The following is a 26,908-nucleotide window of genomic DNA, read 5'->3' as shown; positions in this document are numbered from 1 at the left end:
TGTGAAGCAAATTAAAGGACAGTGACAAATTTGTGAGACACTCTCATTTGTAAGTACTTTTGATTATGATAAAATCTTGTGATATGAAACAGTGATTATATGAAAGGAAACATATACAACCTTGATGAAAGCATGTTAGGAAGTTTTGAAAGAACGACTAGCTTTGATACAAGTGTGATCAGTTTGGTGTTTTGCACTAAGAGTTTTGAAAATGTATCACTTGCATGTGAAAAGTGTACCAAAGCGATTAAAATAAACTGTAATGTGTGTTTTTAATTATTATTATTTTATATCGCAGGGGATTTTAAACATGGTATATTTTTTCACCGTAATGTGTCTTCATCAACTGCTGGCAAAAAATAAATAAATAAATAAATAAAAGAAATCCACAAATTTGAGCAACATTGCTTCATTCACAAGAGAGAGAGAACCTTCACAAGTGTGGAGAAATTTGTCAGAGGCATTTTTCTCATACCAACCACATCTTATTTTTTAGACTTATTAAAGATAAATGTCTTCTGTCTTCCACACTGACTATAACCATTTAAAAACATCCAACATTCTGGAGGAAAACCTATTTTTAGAATATAGCTATTTTTAGCAGAGCCTCCTGTTTCTTTGGATTAATGTACAGTATATCTGGCCATATGAACAACTGATGTCTGATGGAACAGAGAGCATTCACACTATAATTTACTCCTTTATTTAATAAATTAGGACAAGTGTTTATGTCCATTTAAATGAAGTTTTTTTTTCTCCCCTTTTCTCCCCAATTTGGAATGCCCTATTCCCAATGTGCTCTAAATCCTCGTGGTGGCGTAATGACTCGCCTCAATCCGGGTGGCGGAGGACGAATCTCAGTTGCCTCCATGTCTGAGACCGTCAATCTGATCACATGGCTTGTTGAGCGCATTACCGTGGAGACCTAGCGTGTGTGGTGGCTTCACGCTATTCTCTGCGGCCACGCACAACTCACCACGTGCCCCACCGAGAGTGAGAACCACATTATAGCGACCATGAGGAGGTTACCCCATGTGACTCTACCCACCCTAGCAACCTGGCCAATTGGTTGCTTAGGAAGCCTGACTCATTTAAATGAAGCCTGATGCTTTTTTGAAAAAGAAAAAAATGTAATTGTTTTGCCTGAGAGAGAGCTCACCTACAGACAGAAACAGCCAGATGGATGGATGGATGGATGGATGGATAGATAGATAGATAGATAGATAGATAGATAGATAGATAGATAGATTGCAAGCCCACCACTGCCGCCTGTGATTTCCACAGGGACTCAGCAGGGAATTAAAATATGGCAGCAGTGAAAATGAATCACAGCTTTGTAAGAGCACAAACACACATAACATTTTTTCACTTTCACATACATGAAACATGACAGAGTAAATAACCCCTGTCCTCCTGAAGTCAGAGCTCTGCTGTATATCTGTTGATGAGTGGTATACCATTTGTGTTCAATAATCTGGTAATTTAAGCACTATAGTGTTTATTACCAAAGAGAAAACCTTGAGGTGTGTTCTAAAGATTCAGCTAAATAAATAAATGCAGAGAGAGAGAAAAAATTTAAAATAACATTTGCATCAATCACTACATGCCATAAATTTGCTGCAAACATTTCACAAGTTTTGCTGCTGAACTTGTCAATGTATATGTGTTTAACATATCAACATGTAAATGCTGGTTTTCATGTGCTTATACAGTATTTTCATCTGATACAGCTTTTTTTTTTTTTTTTTTTTTTGTACAAATGCAATCTTTTGTTCATGCTCCCTCTTTCCATATAAATTTCTTCTCTCTTGTTTATCTCTCTTTATATCTAATATTTCCCTTTCCATCAGTACCACTCCATCCCCCATTTTCTCACAACATCAGATTGAACCTTGATTCATTTCTGATGAATCTCTCATAGAGAGTGGGAAAAGTTTAGAGCGAAAGAGAGAGAGAGAGAGATAGATAGAGAGAGAGAGAGAGAGAGAGAGAGGACCACCTGAAAATGGAGGATTGTGAGAAAGAGAAACAAATATAAATTTTTCCACTCTAGTATCCTTCCACAAGAGAAAGAGAAATCCAGAAAGTAAACCTGATTCAGCCCCTGGCAGAGTTTTAATGAGAGAGCGTGTATGTTAGTTTTGCTGGGAACGGAAATGGTTCAAATCAGAATTTTCCTGAGTGATAAATTACCTTTAGTCTTCCAGAATTCAATGAGTGAACATGGAGAAGGATTTTAAGGGCTGTTATCTATCATGGCACATTTGTTGTTGGGTGATTGAAGAGTTGCTGATGTAACAATATTATTCTGAGTGAGTTTGAAAGAATTAGCAATTTTAAATATCACATAGATGCTTGGTGCTTTTGTATTTAATACACACTAGAATTTGTGAGACTCAACCATCCGTCATACTATATTCTGTGACAAAAAGGTCTATGAACATGACACAAAACTATCTTTTAAGTCAAATAAACCAATTCAGTTTCTAAACTGTCTGTGAAGTGACACAAATTACAATTACAAATGATTGGTGGTGGCGTAGTGGGCTAAATCTCTGAACTAGTAAGCAGAAGGTTGCTGGTTCAATCCCAATAGCCACCACCATTGTGTCCTTGAGCAAGGCACTAAAATCCAGGTTGCTCTGGGGTGATTGTCCCTGTAACAAGTGCACTGTAAGTCACTTTGGATAAAAGCGTCTGCCAAATGCATAAATGTAAATAATATGAGGAGTATATGAGCACTGACAGGATGCTATTGAATGGAAATCAAAAAGAACTTTAGGAAAATAAATATGCTCTTGCTTGCATTTAAAATTACGTTTGTAATTTGTAAGGGGATTACTTTGTCCGACTTAAACAATGAGGGAACTTTTGCACCTGAAAACATTTGTATCTCAGTCTAGACATGTGTCTGCTATGTAGGAATGACATTGTTTTTGTTCAGAAAAGTTTGATTTGAAGTATAAAATGCACTGAATTTCACTAAGTTGGAGTCATAGTATGATCTGAGCAAACTTTAAGCCACTCATCTCTGCACTCTTCACACTTCACAGGATTCCTAAAATATCACCTGGCCCTTCCTAAAGCAGTAATGTGACAGATCAGAGCAGGTGCCAAGAGTGGTGGTGAGAGGAAAGAGAGGGGGTGTTGGAAGTGAAGGAGGTGAAATGTGATCAAACATCTCATCCTCCCCTGATCAATCAGACAGGACTCTGATTAATGCAAGCCGTCTTATAGTTTGACATGAGTCTTGGGAGATTGTGAGTGGGTCTGTCAACTAAGGGTTGCATGGCTACTGATTTTAAATAGTCGACTAGTAGTCGAGTCTATTTCGACTAGTTGTGACATCATGGGGATGCATTCCGTCATGTCATCATTCTCCAAATTTAAGCTCTTTTCTAATTGTCACTGAAATGCGTTCTTGAAGGAGCGAACAGTGACCAGGTCAGATATACAAACACACAAAGTTGTACTAATCATGTTGAAAATCACTAACTAGCACTAGCGTGTTCCTTTTTAAATAATTATGCATAGCACTAGTATTTCTGTTATATTTAAAGGCCACTTTGCTTATACTGGAGGTTACTGTAGCATCTGTGTCGTCTTCTTGAAATCAGAGGCGGCACTAAGGAGGGGCTAGCGTGTGCTTCAGCCTCCCCAAGAAAGTCCATAGCACCCTCCTAGCACCCCCAGCAAATGTTTGTAACAGCCAGCAGATTATCCTCTGTATGAAGATTGTATGAAGAAACATTTTCCCTTACAATATTTTAGCAATCATGTCGTTTGTCTCGTACTAGTGATGCCAGATTTATGAATGAATTACTCATTTGAATCAATTCCTTCAAAGAATAAGTCAAACGGTTTCGCAAAAAAAAAAAAAAAAAAAAAAAAAAACCTGCAAGTGCATCCTTCATTTGACAGCGATGAATAATGTCTTTATAAAGATCAACACCTGCGTGAGCAGCTTTTATACAACTCGGGTATCAAAAAGTATCATTGCATGTTTTTTTACCTGTACATCGGAGTACTATGTAAATACCGTGGTGTACATCCGCATTATTACCATATGATACCATCATTATACCATGGTAAGCAGTCCATTTTTATTTTATTTTTTAAAGGTTGCTGATTTTGAGAAACTTTAACCAGTGCTGGATGTGCTGTGTGAATAAGTCTTTTATCAGTGCTTTGTAGCCCATAGTTACAATAATTGCTACACAAGATAAAGCTACTTGTGAAAAGGTAAAGATTCGCTACTTGTGAAAAGGTAAAAATACACCTCCTAAAGTCACCTGAATTAAATGCTTTAGTGCCGTTTTTACAAAAAGTTTCTCCCGGGGGAGCATGTCCCCAGACTCCCAATAAGGGTACACTCTTTTGCTGTATCTGTGCTTCAGACAGTACTGTAAAAAGCTAAAAACACCCCTGTGCCTGTTTTATTGAAGCACAGGTACAGCAAAAGAGTGTACCCTTATTCGGTACGCTGCAGCGTAGAGATTTCACTTCTGTTTTCACCACGTGCAGACTGATATTAATAAAATCGGATGACGTACAGAAGCGTTTTGTAAATCACGTGGAAAGCAACTAGTTGACTTCAGACTGGCAGTGTCTACTATGTTAGTTATAGTCGACTTTATGCAACCCCACCTGTGAACTTTTTGTGGCTATGCAACATCTGCACAGAGGACGACTGGCTCAGCAGAACTCTCACCTAAATCAAGCACAAACTGTCTACTGTGCCATAAGTTGATTAATGGTCAGAATATCACCACTGAGAGGGGAATGATTCAGGTTAACAGTGACAAAATCTTCCTGAACGATATCAGATATCGTTGTTTGCATTAGCAAGAAGTGAAAGGATTGCTTCCTGTTTTATAATTGTATATACACTGTTAAATACTAATAGTTATCTAAATAAAAATAATAATAATAATAAAATAGTTGACTCAACTTAAGCTTTATTTTTTCCTATTCTTATTAGTTTTAATTAAGTTACTGTTACTCTCTAAACCCTAAAGTTGTCATTAATAAAAGCAATCAAGTGGTCCTAATTAAACAGTATTTGAAATGTCACATTTTGGAATCATAACTCAAATCAAAATACGTTCTTTAAACTTTGACTTTGAGTACTACTCAAAACTCAAAATAATCCAGCACAAAATTGCAGCTATATGGGATACCCATAAGCCCTTGTGCTTGAATAAATGATGTATGTTTCATCAAGACAAGGGAACTTATGGAGAAATATAATAAATGTGTGTATATATATATATATATATATATATATATATATATATATATATATATATATATATATATATATATATATATAGTTTTAATTCTAATGACTATTGTTGTTGTTTTGTTGTAACTGGTTGATAGTCATGATTTGTATAAAGTTACCATTGGGGTGATTAGTGTTACCTCTGGTGAACTTGGAGCCTGTTAAAATGAAGTTATTCTTCTCTATTCAATTATACTTTACAAAAGTGAAGATTTATGCCAGTAAAAAGTACAGAGGAGTATCCAATCTGACATTTTACTGTGTATTATGCTTGGAGTTAATTAGAAAACTTGACCTTCAAAAAACAGAAAAATACCTTCATTTTTGCTAAATGATTTTTACAAGGCTTATACTACATATTGCAACAGTTTCCTGGTGAAATAAACACTAGAGGCGCTACAACAATGATTTTTATTCAGTTTCACACACATCATGACTAAAACGGCAGATTATCAGTTTATAAACACTTCCTTTTCACTCTGTTCCTGACACAGTGCTTCTTATGACCTCAAAACATTTTTACTACAGTGCACGACTTGTGAGGCGATACATTTGAACCTTTGCATTACATAATCAACTACTTTTACAATCTAATTTGGGTGTGAAACTACCACTCAGCTGATAAAGTGTACCACATGCAATGCGAAGAACTGATGTACGAGGTCTGAAGAGCATGTGAATCGACACATTAGCCAAAAAAATTATAAATAGCACTTTTTTGCTTTAGCAATTGCATTTTTTTTAATCTCACATTTGCTTTTTATGACACCATCGGTCAGGTTTAGGTTTAGTACGTTTTGTTGATTTAAAACTCGCTAGAGCATTAACCTGAGAAACCGCATCTGTTTGGAAGGACATTTAACTCTCCTTTAGCGCCACACAGTGGACATTTCACCTCGGAACCCCTGCAATACTTGCAATCGCCTATGTAATGTAATTTTGCTAAATTGTTGGCACAGTCATGTAATTTTCATAAGATCAGGCTGAATGAAAATTTAAATTTCATTAGGGAGTGTCAGTAAAAATTTCACTACAGTGTTGCTGAATTGTACTGTGATGAACCCTAAGAAGCTGAAAAATAGTAAGTAGGCTATTCCTGCAATTAAAGACACCCACATAAACACAACACATTATGTATGAGCAATGAAACAATGACGCATCCACATTACTCTTTAAACTGTTACCGGCTTACTGTCAGAGTTTATATCATCAGCAGAGCACACAGTTCACTAACAACATCAATAAGTATTATAGCTGCCTTATAATACACACGAAATAGTGGCCAAACTTTGTCAATAAGCTAAATTGCAAAAATTACCTTTTCTACAAAGGTTTAGAATCCATGAATTCTAGAGCAATATTACATAGTAATGTGCATTCTTTAGGCAAAAAGCATTGGCGCGTTGGCCTATACTTACAAATGCCCTAACATAAAAATAATTTAAGTTGAACAACCAGACTCATACCAGTGTTGGAGGGTTTATATATGTGTGTTCTGAGCAGGATTCAGCTGTGATGAGAGGTAATCTCTGTCTTGCTAACTGAAGGTGGGTCTGTGTTTACAGAGGCATCTGTGATGCATCAAATATTAATACCTAGAAGAGGTAGAGGAATAGAAAAAAAAAAATTGGCATTCAAAGTGAGAGTACTAGATTTGTAAGAGTACACATATTCTGCTGGAGACCACATATTGTTGTAAAAGGTGGGAAAAAACTGTTTTATGGGCATAAACCAGGGCACAATCCCAGTTACTGTTAACTGTGTTGACCAGCACCTTTTATTTATTATATGTAGCAAATAGTTTTGCAGACAGGCATGTTTCACGATGAGACAAAAATGACCCTAAACAATAAGCATATTCAAATATGGGAGTTTTCACTCAGACACCTTTCACGAATTGCAGTCAACAATGTGACTTTTAAAAAGACAATTAAGTGATCTTCAATTTGTTTCTAGTAAGCAGGGCACCAGAGTAAGAGCTTGAAAATGAGGGAATGATCAGCAATATATAATAAGAGATCAAAATAAAAAGAGAAAGCACACTTATTGATATAAATTTCTCTTACATGCATTTGGTATAATGCACCTGTTAAGCAAATTATTGCTGTCTTCATGTATTATTAAAGACACACAGTTATACATTAAATAATGAGCACTATTTAGCAGGGATTGATGTCTGTACATATTAGCCCTTACTAGTATATTAGAGTTTAATCCTATAGTTGATAAGATTCTACTAAAGTACATTCAGTGGCTATGACAATAGTGGAATTGAAGTTATGGCAAAGAAAAGCATGAGTCACATCATTGACAGTCAGCCTTTGATCATTCAGTTCAGCTATGTTAAGCACTTTTTATACACAATTTAAAAAAAAATCTCAAGTAAACAGAACTACCACACAAAAACGAATTTTGAGACATAAGTGGCCATCCTTCCCCGGACCCCCATTGAAGTTTTTTTATTTTTCAATTCTGGCTAAATAAATGGCTTTTGCCTTCCTTAATAAGTTTACTGCATTGACAAATGTGATTGATTGCCAATTAAATCTAAAAATTAAACATAAATTACATTGATTGAGGAATCTGCTGAGCAGGGCAGAGCCAGCGTTGAGTGTGGTGGTAATAAAAGCTGATCCTTTGAACAACCTCTGTAACAGCACATTTGCTTTACACACAAAATCATGTATCCACAGAAATATACTGTATATATATACTGCAATAATAATTCATAATCTGATCTCATTAGATATGTATGAGTTCATGCTGTTAACACCCATTGATTTTCCTCATCTATTCATTACATATGATGATCTGGTTTATATAATATGCTCATTCATTTAGACCTATTAAATAAGCTCTTCTTTACAGCATATCAGTCATATTTGCAGTATATTACCATCATGCAGTGATTTGTGTGTGTGTGTAATTACAAATACATACAGGTATATTTGAAAAAAATAAATAAAAACTAGCTATGAGGAATGTAAGATTATACAGTTTATACATAGTACTCCAACCAACATCAAATGAATACCAGCTCCATGCTGATACAGACTAGTACAAAACACCTTTAAGTATAATGCTGTGCTATTTGTTAACTCACTCCCCGCCCCTGAACATTTTGCTAAACACTGCTACGCAGAGGAAAGAAAGTCAAACAGGTTTGGAATAACATGACGGTGAGTAAATGATGACAACATTTTCATTTTGGCTGAACTATTCCTTTAAACTGAATCAATGAACCTGTCATTAAGAAACTGAGAGTTTAAACCATCACCCAAAGACATTCAGGCTAAAAAGCTTGTAGGTGAGCTGTGTTGCTTAGATTTACTTTAAATTGGAGTAATACTTAAAGTTAATCATCTCAAAGGCCTACAAAAGAAGATTACACTACAAAGTGAAATAATAAAAATGTTTGAGGGCTCTTTACATTGCTTTGATACTCATAGCTCACTAAGTGGTACTCTACTAGAGTATTCTCATTTAATTTAAAGGGGTTCAAATGTTTTTAAATATCTTTCGGCATTGTCAGCTCTTTGATTTGTCCTCATCAGGTCTTGAGTTGCATTTTTTGGTCCACCTAATGAATTTAATTTATTTGTTTTGAATTGTGCCCTGCTTGTACTTTAAATTAATTTTGTCATTTTTAACAGAAGAGATTTATTTATTTATTTTTGACAGACTTGGGTGTAAGCTTTGCACCTGAAAACATGTGTTTGTCTGCGTACTATCCCCTGTGTGAAAATAACATTATTTTTTTGCTTTGAAAAGTTTGATTTATAGCATAGAATTAGTCTTATTATTGATAAGATCTTTATGGAAATGTCAAAACAAAACCAGTCAATATCTTTGTCAATGTCCTGCACATTCTTTTTGAGAAAGCAGATAGATGTGATTATATCCATGGAATCAGTAGTAGTACAGGCAAACAAAAGGTCAGAAAAGTGTACTGAGTCACACTTTTATGACTGGCGTGTCCCTTTAACAATTCCTGATTGGTCTCATCTGGGCTTTGGGAATCAGAGGCAGCTGCCGATTGGCTACGAATGGAGCACATCTCATACAGGTTTCCAGAAAATTGCATCTTTTTGGACTCTTGTCTCAGAGACTCCCACACTGCAGCAGCCTCGTCAGGGCATCCAGCCATGGCCACATTTGCACAGTCATGAAAATCATCCCAGGATCTGCAACAGACATATATAATACCTAATCAAGATAAAAAGTGACAATCTCTGATAAAGATAAATCTGCAACCTGAAACTCAAGCCATAGTCTAAAACGAAGGACAAGGAAGTTCTACTGTACTCTATAATGCTTCACTGAAAAAAAAAACAAAAAAAACAAAAAAAAGTCCAAAATATGATTTAATATCACTGAGTATAACCGGAATACATTAGATTAAAATTAAGGGTTAGATCAGATAGCTCTTTAGGGTAACAATTACAGGTTACCACAAGTGTTTGGTGTCTGATTACAAAGTAATTAGTTACTGTAGTCCAAAAAAGTAGTGTAACTCACTACATTTTAAATTATTTTAATCAGATTACAGTTACCTTCAATTTATTTAAAGTTAATTACTTTAAAATGCATTACTTGGGTTACACATATTTCTAAAATAATATTATTTATGTATAATACATTTCATACATGTTCATATGTACATCTGTTTACGTTTCTGTGACAGCTGAAGGGCGTGTGACAATGGACAAGGAGAAAATTAGGGTTGAGCAATTTGACGATGTAATCGGATATCGACGATATCTGACAAATATTGCGATGCAGATTTAGACGCCCATTGACAGATGATGTTCTACAATATCGGGAAATGACAAAACCATAGTAGCCCAAGGTTTGAAATAAGCACACACGACCCACCAAATGCGGGATATTTCATGCACAGTGGTGGGTAATTTTCACAAGAAGGGCGACCTGCAAGATGTCTTGGAGTGACAAATGACAAGAAATGCTGTTAGACACAAAGACATATGCTTGAGGAAACTCACTTTATTATATTTTTAAGAACACACAACAGAAAAGCCATTGATGTTTTTTTCAGAGGTGTGCAGCGGGAACGTGTCTCGTGGAACACACGCATGTAAAGAGTTATCACTTTCTTTTTTGTTTCAGTCATCCAAAAACAGTTAGCAAGAATGGTGTTGACTATGAGAATGCTGCAAATGACCAAAGACCATCTCAGGAGGTACTCGAAATTTGGTTAGCTTTACAGGGAGCAGTTCGCTCTTAACATGCATCTTGAATGCAACTCTGCAGGTTCACTTTATGAACAGTATATATGTGTGAATAAATCATAAAACCATACAAAAACATATTCAACTTGAACATAAAATGTATTTATATTTCAATTATCATTATTGTTATAGTTACATTTATAATTTTCCACCTGTTGTTGTAGACGGATACTTGTGTGACGGCGAATGAGAGGTGGTTATATACGATTCTTTTGACAACTTTGTTATTGCATATTGTCAAGCCATAGAAGAAATAGACATTATTCTAAACTCGTTAAGCGGAAAAAAAAAAAACTTTTCTGTGAAAAGTGTTTCATAAAGTAATTCATTACGTGATAGCTTTTTCGCTGAAGTAATCTGATTACAGTTTTGGAGAAGTAATTGGTAAATTTTAGTGGATTACTTTTTGAGTAACCTACCCAACACTGGCTACAATGTTTTTACACTGTATTGTTCATTTTTAGTGAGTGAGGATTTAAGGATTAGTTCTGGAGGATGCTCAAAATGACACCGCAAGTCAAAACAAATAACCCATCTCAAGTGCTGCAGCACTGCTAGAGCTGTAAACTGATGTGGGTTGGAGACATAGTTTACAGCCACAATCGATACACAGAGCCATCCTGAAAACTGCTAACAACACACTTTTGTGAATTTTAAGAAAATAAACAGTGATGAATAAGTTAAACATTGGAGTGAATATCTTGTTTTTTAAGACAAAAAATTACAATGAAGGATAATGCAAAAAACTTGTTTTGTCATTTTAATGTTTTTTGGTTTTCATGTTAAATCCCCTCTTCTTTCATACACTGAAGGGCAGAGAGTCTGTTACCTATTATACAGTGAAATACTGTGTACAGTACACAGTGGAAATTTGTCCTTCAACAACACTATGAATGTCATACAGCACAAATTATGTTTATATTTCCTGCTGTTCTTCTGAGATCTCAGCGAGAGGAACAGTCTAGGCCTAAGCTTGACCCTTTCAGTCTGGTGGGAGACTGCTACTGTTTCAAAGGGTCCCCTGACAGATGATCAGTCAAACTTCCTGAGAACCTTTGTGTGTGTGAATGTGTATATGTGTGGTTGTGTGCATACCTGTGTTTATGCATGTATGCACGCGATCAGTGAGCTCAGTGGCTGGTTTAATTGGCACCTTGAGGAATAACTCTGAAATAGCTGTGTTAACAGAACCATAGTGGGGTGCTCAATGGCTGGCTGTGTATGCCTTGAATACTGAACGTAGCACCATATAATGCTGTTGTCCAGACCATAATTCATTCAGTAAGTGGTGTAAATGACTTTTCTGAATTTGAAATGGGTTTTGAATTAAGTTTTTATTTCTATTTTATTTTTAATTTGTCCTTTCAATTTAATTATGTTTTTGTTAGTTTTCAGTTTTTAGCTTTTTCTGTGTTTTCTATTTTCAGTTTAGTTTTCTATTTCCAGAATACTGAATATTCAGGTTTTAGTTTAATTTTATTATTTTAGTGCCACCAGACTGAATATGTTATCTGATATAATTTAAATGATCCAGTCATGAAACTCTATATATGCACAAGCTCCTTTGAACATGTAATGTGTAAACCAATTTAATCTGTTAAGCCAATCAGCTCGCATGGTGCATCTGATATGTTTGCAGACATGTAATCTGCATACATGTGTACGCTCTCTCAACTATCATTTAAATTTCCTCAGCTGTTTGCAGGTTTCACTACAGCACTATGGGAGTTTTCTTTCTGAAACCATCCTCCTCCCCAACAACACCTGTCTAGATTCACAGGGATTATATGTATCTCTAAATGTTCTACATGCTTGATGCAGCATGTCTTATAAATTTATTACGGAATGACTATTTGCACTAGGTGTAAATAGCATCTGTCACACGGGGTGACTATTTGCACTCAAATAGTCTGGTGGAAACACAGAAATTGAAGACAAACTGCACCCCTAGTTTTGCTGCAGTGGCGTGGTGTGTGACGACAATGTGGATGTGCTTTTTTGTGCTGATGACACAGGTTCTAATCTGCCTTTTGACCCACTTTATCCCATCCTGTTTTCTATCTTGAATCTTAATATTTCCTATAATAGGAATCGCTTGGCGCCATGCGAGGGTCAGACGTGTGAACAGCGAGCTCTGCGCACTGCTAGTTTTTAATACTTTTTGTGTCATAAACCGGTGAAATTCGATACACCCTGTTCCATAACTGTCCTATGAAGACAATATGTCAAAGAATTCAAAATCCTTGGGCTCTATAGACATTATTAGACACTTACATGCTCAAGCTGATACCCCTGACAGGGCCACAGACCGGGGACTCAGTTTGGACGGTGTGGCAGGAGAGATTCAGCGTCAACTGTCGAGCATGTCGGCAATGCTGGCAAAGGTCGTTTCTGACTTGGAGGATCTTGCTGTAATACGTCGATCGATTACTGCCATAGAGATGAAATTCACTGAGCTGGTTGCAAGAGTGGGGGACATCGAGAAACAGGTCAATTATCTGGAGTCATCAGAGAGGGAATTAGCTACTAATCCGCTAGCGACCAAGATGGACTTGGTGTGCGTTTGGGAAAAGTTGGAAGACCTTGAGAATCGTAACCGGCGAAACAACATCCGAATTGTTGGAATTCCTGAGAACGAAGAAGGCCAAAATATGGTGAAATTCCTAGACGAGCTTATGATCTTATGTTGTGCGAGGTGAGGAGTAAAGGAAGGCTTTCTTGGAAGAACCACAGCATTTTCTTGTTCCCAGACTTTGCGACTTTGACAAGAGAGAACGTGATTCAAGGAATGCAAGAAACTCTTACATCAACAGAAGGTCGCTTTTGCACTGATGTTCCCGGCCGAATTGAGAATGGATACTAAGGATGGCCGTAAAGTATTTACATGCCCATTACATGCAAGTGATGTCCTTCATAAAGTCAATGGAATGAGTAAGTCATTATGCAATGCTCTTGATGCAGCCAAGTGGACCTGACTCACTGAACATTCATTTGACCATCCGAGGAAGCTGAGCGCCTTCTTTGTTTCTTTTTGTGTTGGTTCCGCCTAGTGGCTGGAGTTTGTTTTGTGGAATAACACTCCTTCGGGACAGTTTGTGGATGAATCTGCATGTTCTTTGTGCTTATGCCTCCTATTGGATGGAGTTTGTTTTGTTGAAAATTTCTTGCAAACATTGGAGTGATTAGGGCATTTGTTGCTCTTGTGTGACAGCCGAGTGGGCCTGACTCACTGAACATTCACTTGACTGTTCAAGGAACTGAGCGCCTTTTTTTTTTTTTTTTTTTGCTGGTTCCGCCTAGAGGCTGGAGTTTGTTTTGTGGAATAACACTCCTTCGGGACAGTATGTGGATGAATCTGCATGTTCTTTGTGCTTATGCCTCCTATTGGATGGAGTTTGTTTTTTGGAATATTTCTTGCAAATCATTAGAGTGATTAGGGCATGTGTTACACTCATGTAACAGCCGAATGAGCCGGCTCACTGAACATTAGTTTCACTGCCCGAGGAAACTGAACGGCCTTTTTTTTTTTTTTTTTTTATTGTGCTGCTTTCGCTAGTGGCTGGAGTTTGTTTTGTGGAGGAACACACCTTCGGGACAGTTATGTGGATAAATCTACACACTCTTTGTGCTTATGCCTCATATTGGCTGGAGTTTGTTTTATAGATTATTTTCTGTTGTGTAATTCTGTCTCACAAAATTTGTATAGAAACACCGTACTTGAGCGATCCAACGGCAAAAGTTGTCGCGGGGGATCTCGTAGGCGTACATGGACTGTTTGAGTTTAGAGGGATGGACGGTGGTTGGCGCTGTCGTGCACGGGGTTAATGCGCACATTTTTCTTTTTTCTGTTTTTTTGTTTTTTGTTCTGGGGGAAGTTTGGTGTTTGTTTGTTGCTCTGATGTTGGAATGTGGTCTTTATAATTTTGTTTTTGACACACAATCTATTTTTTCTAATATGTCAAAATGTCAAATGTTAATATGAGTGGATTGTCTCTCTCCACATGGAATGTGAATGGGTTGGGGCACCCCATAAAAAGAAGGAAGGTTATTTCTTTTCTTAAACATAAGGAATATGATATAGTGTTTCTTCAAGAAACGCATCTTTCCCCGCAGGAAGCTGACAAATTTGGGAAGATATGGGGTGGACATGTTTTCTTTAGTGCTGGCTCAAGTAAGAGCAGGGGAGTCATTGCACTGATAAGAAAGCGTCAACAATTCAAATGTCTCAAACTGATTAAAGATAAATTTGGAAGAGTCATTATTGTTTTAGCAAAAAATCAGGGGCAAAGGTTGATTTTGGCTAATATTTACGCTCCTAACGCTGATGATCAGGGCTTTTTTATAGATCTTGAAGGGATGTTGCAAGCCACTGGCACCCCTCATGATATAATACTGGGAAGAGACATTAATCTTTTGATGGACTCAGTCCTTGATCATAGTGAAGCAAAAGTGTGTAAGCTCCCTAGATCAACAGTGACGCTTCACAGGATGTGTAAAATTCTTGGTCTTACAGATATTTGGATACTATTGAACCCATCTAGTAGGGACTATAATGTTTTTTCATCAGCCCATAAGATTTATTCTAGAATAGATTTTCTTTTATATATCTAAGTCCCTCATTTCATCTGTTGTTGATTGTTCAATTGGAAATATTTTAGTCTCAGATCATGCCCTGGTGAGTTTAGAGGCGTTGCCACATACGGAGAAAAAGAAATCATATAGTTGGCGCTTTAATGTGTCCCTTTTGCTAAATCCTGAATTCCAACAAACGCTAAAGGCTGAAATCAATGTCTATATGGAGACCAACTGGATCTCAGTATCCTCTGTGGGTGTGGATTGGGAGGCACTTAAGACAGATCTTAGGGGTTGGATCATACAGTATGCCTCATTCCTCAAAAAATCCAAAGCACGGGAACTCATGGAGTTGGAAAGGAATATTAAAGGTGCAGAGGCAGAGCTGAAGCAGCGAATGTTGTTTGATGGCTTCAGAGAATTGACCCGACTGAAATACAGATATAATACTATTTTGACACGGAAGGTGGAGTTTTGGCTATTCAGGGCAAAACAGTCATACTTTGAGTCGGGGGACAAAGCAGGGAAGTTTTTGGCTAGATATAAAAAGCAGAGAGAGTTTCTTTCTACCATTCCCTCAGTGAAATCTGCTGGTGATGAAATATTTAGCTCAGTCATTGATACAGTATTAATAATGCTTTTAAAGAATTCTATCTTGATCTCTATAGTTCCATGTCTTCGTCTGCTAATGAAGATATTATAAACTTTGTGGAACCATTAGAACTCCCTAAACTGACGAAAGAGCAAATAAATTATCTTGATTCTGAGATAACCTTGGATTTAAGGTATTTAAGGCCTTGCCTACAGGATCTTTTTTAGATCTGATGCTACAGAACTGGCTCCACTTTTGCTAGAAGTTTATACGGAATCATTAAAGAATGGAAAGCTTCCATCAACCAGGACACAATCGCGGATCAGTCTGATTCTTAAAAAGGACAAAGATCCAAGCGAGTGTAAGAGTTACCGTCCAATTTCCCTGATCCAGCTAGACGTTAAAATATTGTCAAAAATTTTGGCTAATCGATTAAATAAAGTTATGACATCTCTTATACATATAGATCAGGTGGGGTTATTTGGGGCTGCAGCTCTTCTGATAACATTAGGCATTTCATCAAATATCATGTGGTCAGTGGCGAATGATCAGACTCCGGTCGCTGCCATCTCACTTGACAACGAAAAGGCGTTTGATATGGTAAAATGGGATTATCTTTTTAAGATTTTGGAAATGTATGGGTTTGGGAGTACATTTACTGGATGGATTACTTCCAGTAAACGTACTTCCAGTTATTTTATAGACACCCATAAGCGGCTGTACAAACAAATGGATTAATTTCAGATTATTTTACTCTGGATAGGGGCACCCAGCAGGGTTGCCCTCTTTACCCATTACTGTTCTGTATTGGCCTGGAACCATTAGCAGCTGTGATAAGAAAGGAGAATGATTTTCCAGGGGTGGTGTGGCACATAAGCTTTTGCTTTACGCAGGTGATATTTTATTATTTGTCTCCGACCCTTCTAGATCTATGCCTTGCCTCAACAGAATTATTAAATCCTTTTCTAAATTCTCAGGATACAGAGTCAATTGGTCTAAATCCGAAGATTTGGCTCTGACAGCGTACCGCCCAGTAGTGGCTTTTCAGCCAGGCGCCTTCCTAAAGGTGTAATTTAAAAGACGGGGTAACTTTTGGAGAATTTGAAGGGCTCTCGGGGTGGGGCGGTGGAGAGAGTAGTATAGTTTTAAATGTGTATGATTATTATATATGTGTGTTTTTCTTTGTGTGTTTGTTTGCTTTTTTGTGTATATACTCATGTGTGACCACAGGGATGTTTGTTGGGGGTCAGGGCGGGGTTGGGGATTGGGAGGGGGAGGGGTGGTTGTGGGGTTTAAATGTTGATTCTGTGTATATTGTAAGGATGAGGTAGGCTGAGTGGGATCCATTAGCGGATATTTATTAGAAGTGTTGCTCAAACAATTCAAACAGTATTCTTTAAACTTAGTCAGGTCACAGGCTTGGGTCAAAACACAGATAAATCGGTCCTCAGGCAACAAATCCAAAAACAGTAATCCAGAGACGTAAATCCAGCAAATGTAAGCAATGGTCATAACAATAGACAAAACAATGGCAGAGAAACAATGCTTGGTAAGGCAGATAACTGGCAATACTTAGCAAGGTGATACTGTGGGCATATGGCTTATATACATGGAGAATGTCCAAACAGGAACTGATGTGGCAGGAACAGGAAGTGACAAGAGTTCAATATTCAGGTGAGGGCTCTCTCTGGTGGATGGGAGCCTGGTCAGACGTTACATATATATGTTTTTGCTTTTCTTTGTTTATTGTAAGAATCAATAAAAAAAAAATTATTACAAAAATATTTCCTTTAATACTACTTATAATAATAAATACAAATTAATATAAAGGTTGATTTCCTCGCAGTGATTTGGAAAGGTTTGGTCTGGGTAAAATTAACCGTGATTTTACAGTAGTAATTGTAGTAAACATGTTTTTTAGCAGAAGCCATAGTTTTAATGCAATTAACCATGGTGTTACTACAGTAATATGGTGTTAATATAGTAACCATTTTTAATTTTTGGTTACTATGCTTTTACTACAAAATACCATGGTGACACTATGATTACTGTAGCAAAACCATGGCTAATTTTTGTAAGGGAAGGTTAGGGTTAGGTTGAGGGGTCGGTGTAGGGTGTCTGTGGGACTCTAAATAAACACAATAAACATGCTGCAGTGATACTGTATGTTAGTATTTAATTAGGGGTTTGCGCCTTTTTGTTGCTATTTACACTTAACACGCAAATAGCATCTATTGCATAGTGCAAATAGCCGCTGCCAATTTATTACTGTGGAGCAGCAGCATGTCTACATGCTCAGCAAAGCATGTCTGTGTATGTTCTAGCAGCAGCAAGTCATCGTACTTGCTCTGCAGTAGCAGCAGCAGCGTAAGCAGGTCTAGTCCACCAAGATCACACATATCAACATGTTACATTCATTTTAACTCTCTGAATAGATTTATTCAGAGAGTTGTCGTGACTGAAATATGTTTAAGGGCATTTAATTTTTCAGGGCTGTCTAGTGCTGTCTAGTGCTGTCACTATCTGATGTCACTGCTTGTTTAATGAGGGTGAGTTGTAAAGGTTTGAAAATGTATAATTTAAGTTAAGTCAGTTTTATTTTTATTTTATTTAGTTTTGGAGTCATGAAAATCTATTTTGGTTAAGAAATTCAAATAATGTTATATTTTATTAGTTACATTTTTACATTTCAAATTTCAGTTAATGAAAATGTTTTCATTCAGTTTTCTTTAATGATAATATCACTGTAAAATATTGAGACAGACTGGAGGATATAAAAGTAACTGTTCTTTAAAAGCACCATGCTGCTACACAATAAATACTTAAAGAGTTACCGCAGCGACAGGGTGTGACATAATATAAAGTCATATCATAGATGCATGATCAATAGAGTGTCAGACAGAATTTAGTCAGAGGAAACAGAGAAAGAGAGACATAGACTTTAATTAGAAAATCTACTTAAGCATATGGGAGGAGAAGAAAGATGAGTGAGCTGAGAAAGAAATAGAGAAAAGAGTAGAAGAGAGAAAGAGAGAATGAGATGAAAGAAACAAAGATGGAGAATAAATGAGGTGTCATGTCAGTGAACTGTGGTACTCTATATCACAGACTCTCTGTGACAACGCAATGAACAGCTTATGTCAAATGATCCTGAGGTGTGAGCGAGGTATTTTACATGGATGGAAGAAGGTGAATATACTGTGGCCCTAAATTCTATCTGGACAATTAAAGGAATATTCCGGGTTCAATGCAAGTTAAGCTCAGTCGACAGCATTTGTGGTATAATGCTGATTACCACAATAGTTTCGCCTCGTCCTTTCCTTTAAAAAAAGCAAAATCGAAGTTGCAGTGAGGCACTTACAATGGAAGTGAATGGGGCCAATTTTTGGAGGGTTTAAAGTCAGAAATGTGAAGCATACAATTTTATAAAAGCACACATTAATTCTTCTGTGAAAACTCATGTATTATTTGAGCTGTAAAGTTGTTTGAATCATAATTTTTAAAGTCATTTTAGGTTTGTTGATATTATATTGTCATGGCAACAAAGTTGTTAAACTGGCTATAACTTTACACAGAAAAGGTTAGTAAGCGATTTTATCACACTAAAATCATGTTAACACACATATTGTTTTTGTTTTGTGGCTATACTTTTGAACGTTTATGGATTGGCCGCCATTCACTTCCATTGTAAGTGCCTCACTAGAACCCAGATTTTTGCTTTTTTTAAATAAAAGGAGGGGTAAGTCAAAATAATTTTTTGTGGTAATAAATATTATGCCACAAATGCTGTCGATTGAGCTTAACTTGTATTGAACCTGGAATAATCCTTAAAGCCACACTTAAAATGTATGAATTTCATTGCATTAGTTAACAAAATATTAAACCAGTTCAAAAGGGGTATCTGCCAAAAATGCTAGATCTTTTCTCAGTACTAACTTCACCTTTCACAGTCATTTTTTGCCATTACTATAAACCCTCATGTTCACACAAATGTCCTAGCAGTGTAATTCATAACATTAACTATGGACATGTACCACTAAGTTTGACAACTTAAAGGTGCCTAAATACGTTTAGTCTTACTGTAATTGTGAACAGTATATCTTTTATTTTATCATTTAAATCCAACAAACTTCTTTTTGTTGAATATTTTGCTGGAAAAGTGTGCTTATGCTATATATATATACAAACACACACACACACACACACACACACATATATAATATATATATATATATATATATATATATATATATATATATATATATATATATATATATATATATATATAAAATTTTATTTTATTTTATTTTATTTTTTTTAATGCCACCTGGTTCGATATTTTATTATCTAATGCAATAACAAATCATACATTTTTAAGTTACTTGAGTGTTAAAATAGTTTTTGGAGCCACTATAGAGAAGTAATCTTGACCTGTCCTTCTCATTAGTGTACTCATGTAGACATCTGTATATAATGACCATATATACATTCATGCATATGTGTGTTTGTGTAGGATTTTGTCCTTACTTGCAAACAGAGTCAATCTCCTGCATATCCTCATCTTTTTGGGCACTGACAGAAAGACTGTCTCCCAGGGTGATCAGACACTGGGCAAACCCTTTATAGATGGAGCCACACCTCCTTGTGACTGAAGCAGAACATGGACTGGGGACGAGCACTAGAACAAATAGAGACACAACAATAACAATCACAAGTTTGCGCCTTTTGAAAGGCTCAAAAGAGATGAAGCTGAGATTAGACACATACAGTATAAAAAGTATAAGGCCAACAAATCATTTTAAAGAATATATGTTCAATTGTAAATATGCAATTACATTTCTGTCATTTGGGAAACATTTGGAGAAATGTTTCAGGTCTTTCTAAAGCTGTAAAATTCAGTAATAACAATAGGTAACTGAGCTCAAAGCACAAAACAATAACTAAAGATGCAACTTAGCCCATTACATTAGAGCAAAAACCTCAAACCTCAAAATCTCAAACAAAAAATTATATTTCTACTGAGAACACACTGATTTCCCAGGCAAGATTTTCCTTTAACAGACTAGCAGGGTGACAATGAATGGCTTTTCTTTTCAGACCCAATGAAGAACAGTCACCATAACACAAAAGTTTGTGGGCTTCTTCGTTATTAATACGTTTTTTGTTATAAATAGAAGATTCTAACAAAGCTTTATTGTTAGAACAGAAAACAAGGTCTCACATCTCTTACCTTGAAGATATGGGAGAAACACATATGTGATACTGAAGAAAGATGCAATGAAAGTAAATTCTGCCAAACATCTCCTTTTGTATACCACAGAGAAACAGAAAGTCACACTGGTTTGGAACACATGAGGGTGAGTAAATGATGACAGAATTTCCCTTTTTGGGTGAACTATCCCTTTAAGCGTACAAAATCCTGCTTCTCATGTGAACATGCTAGTTCTCACCAAGAGACCCCAGACTAGCCCTCCTCTTCCATTGCTTCTCCTTTCTCCATAACCTATACCTATTGACATTAAAACTACAGATGGAAGTCACTGTGAACCTAAGTGAGATATGCAGGAGGTTCTTAATTGGGTCAGACAGCAAATCACCAGCACTCTCCTGAGTCCCTTGAGAAATGCATGATTAATATTTGATAGGAGAGAGTTTCGCTCTCGCTCTCTCACACCCTGCTAGCTTCATTCCCTCACTGCTGTAAACCTATTGATTTTCAGTGATCTTTTTGCAGTGAGGTCTGAGGATTATTGGTTTCAATCATCCCCATTAACATTTAATGAAGATCTGGAGAAGGACAGAAAACCAAGTAGTTCAAGAGATGTGAAGAAGACAAAGAATTCTTTCAGAATCGCTAAGGCAGGGAAATGGAAACGACTGAAGAAATCAGAAAGATTGATGCAGTTTGATGATTACTGTCACAGGGATATTCAGGTTGTGTCTCAATCTGGTCACTAAAACAGTAGTACACTGCCCAGGGAGTCATTCCAGTGAACTTAAACGTTAATTCCCTAGAAATTCCCAGAATACACAGAAAGGCAAGTGAGCATCGGCTGCATATTATAATCACTTTACAGAAATATTGTCATCCAAACCTGTGGGACTTTCTTTCTTTAGTGGAACACAAAAGGGCATATTAGGCAGAATGTAAGCCTCAGTCACCATTCACTTTCATTGTATGGAAAGATGCAATGAAAGTGAATGGTGACTCAGGCTAACACTCTGCCTACCATCTAATTTCGTGTTCCACTGATGAAAGAAAGTCATATGTGTTTAGAACAACATGAGAGCTATTAAATGATGACTGAATTGTCTTTTTGGGTGAAAAAAAAAACAACAACAAAAAAACAAACTGAGCAGCCTGGGAGGAAAAATAATTTAAAAAGCATATATTTTCAAAAATCTTCATTGGATCATAACTTACTGTACTCAGTTACGTGTTTCTGAATTTGTACCTCTGGCAGACACTCCAGAGGGCTTAAGAGTAGACTGTAGCACTGCCTGCATTAGTAATGTTATTACTGATGTTGTGTAATCCAAGCTCTGATATATCTGAGTGCTGTCCACCCACACACAATGTGATCTGGCCTGGCCCATTCTGCTCAGCCAGCCGTTCTGACCCAGGCGGCAGACACAGGGCTTGTTGAACCACAACATACATTTTTAATCTGTGGTGCCAGAGATCCATGGGGAGTCCATGAGGTTCTTTAATAAATAAATAAATTATATAAAACAGGGCACTTGCGTGAGTGGGTAAGGCAGAGGGGGAATGAGAAAGCAAAGAGTAACTGAAAAAGAAGGACTGCGAGACAGAAAAGAGGAGGACAAATCGACTGCTGAATATACCAAAAAGGACATAAGAGGATATCATGGGTGTAACATTGTGCCTAGAAAAGATAAAAATGAGTTCCAGCTGAAGTGTGTAATTTCTGTGACACAAGCATCACTAAAACAGATTTGTAAGTTTCTCAAATAAATGCAGTAAGTATAGTTCAGCCACATTGTCGAAATCACCATAGATTACAGGTACTTGGACTATGCTATTCTGAGATGCGGGTTGGCATTGTTTTGGCGGCACAAGGGAGACCTACACAATATTAGGCAGGTGGTTTTAATGTTGTGGCTGATCGGTGTATGATCAAACTATTTAACATCATCTTTTAAAGAAGCATGTTATGAAACCTTGAAACAAAAACATCATAATAAATAATGTGGTGTTTTAAGAAGCATGGAGTGCTTAGAGCAAAACAGTTGCATAATCCTTATACATGTATGTCCCTAAAGTGACTTACTGTAATTAGATTGAAGGACAGTGCTATCTATCTATCTATCTATCTATCTATCTATCATTTTATAAAACCACTCAAGTCTGTGTTATACTGTGAATGTGAATTGTTGACAGATTTCAAACCCCAAACACATTACATACTTAAAGATGATGAATCCAGATGCCTTCTGGAGCATGAGATGGGCAAGGTGTAGGCCACATACGTGCCCATCTCCTATTCATGAGGTGGAATATGCAAGCCTTAGCCAGACCAGTGCTGAACAGACACATTTGCTTCTGAGGTCTGTTACACGTGCCTCTCGCAGACATCCCATTGGGAGCAAATCAAAATAAACGGAAAACATTTTTATTTGTCAGTTCCTAAAGATTTACAGACACAAACACAGTGCTGTATGCAAGTAAGGTTTACTGGAGTTAGTAGGCATGGCATGTTACCAAAGTTAATGTTCACAATTTCTGCTACTCCTAAAGCATGCTCGTGTCCAGCTGTTCAAGAAGTAAGAGATTGAAAAAATTAATGTTCATAATTATGAACGTTGTTGATGCCTATTTAACATGGACATATTTGTGTCTGGGTTACTGAATCATCACACCAATAAAAATGAAGATAAATGAAACTGAAAGAAGTTCTAAATAAATGAAGATTTAGTAACCTGACTAGATAATTTCTTAAAAGGAAAACAGCCTTTATCAGGAAACTCACTGAACATGGGCACAACCTCATGCCAGAAGAGATCAGGACAAAGGACTGATTTTTTGATTAAGATACTGCACTTCACATGTATAGAACTCCAATATCTCTAAAGGTTTATTTATAAAAGTCAATACAAAATATGATATTATATGATATTCAGTATAAAAATTTACTGAGCACTTTATTAGGAACACCTGTACATCTACTTATTCATACAATTCTCTAATCAGCCAATCGTGTTGCAGCAGTGCATTGCATAAAATCATCAACCATCAGAATGGGGAAAAATGTGATCTCAGTGATTTTGACTGTGACATGATTGTTGGTGCCAGACAGGCTGGTTCGAATATTTCTGTACCTGAGTGTATACATATACAGGATCAGCCACAACATTAAAACCACCTGCCTAATATTGTGTAGGTCCCCCTTGTGCCGCCAAAACAATGCCAACCCGCATCTCAGAATAGTATTCTGAGATGCTATTCTTCTCACCACAATTGTACAGAGCGGTAATCTGAGTTACCATAGGCTTTGTCAGTTCTAACCAGTCTGGCCATTCTCGGCTGAACTCTCACATCAACAAGGCGTTTCCATCCACAGAACTGTCCCTCACTGGATGTTTTTTGTTTTTGGCACCATTTGGAGTAAATTCTTGAGACTGTTGTGTGTAAAAATCCCAGGAGATCAGCAGTTACAGAAATCCTCAAACCCCCCCCCCATATTTCTAAATAGCAGGATTTTCAAAAAATACAGCCATGTCATAATTCAACCCCCATTGCATGTAGCTGTTTCTTAAATATGTAAGGCTACACAAGTAATACACATTTAAGCCCTCACTCTACAATGGCACTTATTTAAGTTTTAAAATTTTAGTTTGATGTATTTCTATACAAAAAATGCAATAAAAAATTAGCTGTCAAAAAGCTAATAGAGGAGATTATTTCATTACAAAAGAAAGGCCATGGCTAAAAGTACATTCTTCACTTCAATTTCCTTCTTGAATATTCAAGTCAACATTTCCCTCGGTGAAATTTTTTTCCACACCCAAGAAGGTTGCTGTTGTACCATATTTAAAAAATGTATGAATGGTGCTGCCAACTTTGTCTATTAAGTTGGCAGCAACATTCATACATTTTTTAAATATGGTAAAACATATTTAACATAGAAATGTTGACTTGAATATTCAAGAAGGAATTTGAAAAGACCTGTGGAGTCCTGGGAGAAGGTTTTATGGACGTATGACACTAAACTGAAAATGAGTTTTAGGCCCATGTGTCATCAGTACATCTGGAGTAAGAAGGGCAAGGTGATGACAAGAACGACACCATCCTCACGGCCAAGCATGGAGGTGGGTCAGTCCTGTTATGGGGGTGTTTTGCTGCTGCAGAAATGGCTATCCTGACTGTGACTGGCACCATGGATTCTTTCAGGTATCAGGCCATTTTGGCAAAGAATGTGATGCCTTCAGTGTGTAAATTGAAGCTTGGGGATCACTGGACTTTCCGTCAAGACAATAACACCAGGATAAATCCAAGTTTTCCAAAATCTGGTTTAGGGATGGGTTCTGGAATGTCCTTGAATGGCCCTTGCAGTCCATCATTAAAATCCCATTGAAAACCTTTGTTGGGATTTGAATGAAGCAGTGGCAGCACAGAAACCATAGAATTTCAATAAGCTGGAAGATTTTGCTCATGAGAAATGTGTGAAGATTCCAATAGAGAGGTGTCCAAAGACCTGAGAACACTTACGTGAAACATTTATTGGATGTTATTAAGGGTAAAGGATGCTCCACAAATGATTGACTTTGGGGGTTGAATAATTCTGACATGATATTTGTGGACAGAATTAGTTATTTCTTATTTAAAAATGTGAGTAAACTGAACTCTTTGTTCTCAAAATCACTGCTTTAAAACTTATTTTGACTGTTTACTGAGGTGGTTTTAGTTGATGTGTTTTAATTCATATCACCAGAACGTATTGCTGGTCAGGAGGTTGAATAATTTTGATTGCAATTGTATACATATACTGTATATATATATATACACCGATCAGCCACAACATTAAAACCACCTGCCTAATATTGTGTAGGTCCCCCACGTGCTGCCAAAAACAGCGCCAACTAGCATCTTAATAATAATAATGTTTAATTTATATAGTGCCTTTCCAGAGCTCAAGGACACTTTACAATTGTAACACAATAATACACAAACACAGTACAGTCACAAAAACACAGTTCAGATAGCACAGTCATTGAATTCAGTCATTATTTCTGTAACTGCTGATCTCCTGGGATTTTCACACACAATAGTCTCTAGAATCTTAGAATAGCATTCTAAAAATGCTGTCCTTCTCACCTCAATTGTACAGAGGGGTTATCTGAGTTACCATAGACTTTGTCAGTTCGAACCAGTCTGGCCATTCTCCACTGACCTCTCTCATCTACAAGGCTTTCCATCCACAGAACTGCCGCTCACTGGATGTTTTGGTTTTTGGCACCATTTGGAGTAAATTATAGAGACTGTTGTGCATGAAAATCCCAGGAGATCAGCAGTTACAGAAATACTCAAACCAGCCCATCTGGCATCAACAATCATGCCACGGTCCAAATCACTGAGATCACATATTTTCCCCCATTCTGATGGTTGATGTGAACATTAACTGAAGCTCCTGACCTGTATCTACATGATTTTGTGCACTACACTGCTGCCACACAATTGGCTGATTAGATCATCGCATGGATGATTGTTGATGCCAGATGGGCTGGTTTGAGTATTTCTGTAACTGCTGATCTCCTGGGATTTTCACACACAACAGTCCCTAGAATTTAGAATTTACTCAGAATGGTGCCAAAACAAAAAACATCCAGTGAGTGGCAGTTTTGCACATGGAAATGCCTTGTTGATGAGAGGTCAACAGAGAATGGCCAGACTGGTTCAAACTGACGAAGTCTACAGTAACTCAGATAACCACTGTAATGATGATTCAACGGAGTGAAGATCCATGTGCAGCTTTTAATAACAATAAATGTAGTAATACAGACAGGCAGAGATAAATCACCAGCAGCAGTAACATCAAAGGCAGTCCAGAGGGATATTCAATAACCAGGCAAGAGATCGGGGCAGTCCAGAGGGATATTCAATAACCAGGCAAGAGATCGGGGCAGGCAGCAGACAATCACAAGTTAAATTCAGATAAACAAGGCAGTAATAGTAGGCAGGATCAAAAACAG

The 26,908-nt window shown here is 37.0% G+C and overlaps 1 protein-coding gene across 1 annotated transcript in view; it reads right to left on the bottom strand.

The window, feature by feature from the left end:
• Window positions 1-5,715: 5,715 nt before the first annotated feature.
• The window catches only part of LOC127455973 (neuritin-like protein), a 56,227-nt gene continuing 35,034 nt past the window's right edge, over window positions 5,716-26,908 (bottom strand). Inside the window, exons 2-3 of the mRNA XM_051724204.1 lie at window positions 20,225-20,375; window positions 5,716-9,468 (exon numbers count right to left, since the gene is read on the bottom strand). Of these exons, the coding sequence (XP_051580164.1) occupies window positions 9,180-9,468; window positions 20,225-20,375 (440 nt within the window). The 3' untranslated portion in view covers window positions 5,716-9,179. The remainder of the gene's footprint in view (window positions 9,469-20,224; window positions 20,376-26,908) is intronic.

This window comes from Myxocyprinus asiaticus, chromosome 18 (genome assembly GCF_019703515.2).
Source record: "Myxocyprinus asiaticus isolate MX2 ecotype Aquarium Trade chromosome 18, UBuf_Myxa_2, whole genome shotgun sequence".
Classification (NCBI taxonomy): Eukaryota; Metazoa; Chordata; class Actinopteri; order Cypriniformes; family Catostomidae; genus Myxocyprinus; species Myxocyprinus asiaticus.
This window is presented reverse-complemented; position numbering and strand designations above follow the sequence as displayed.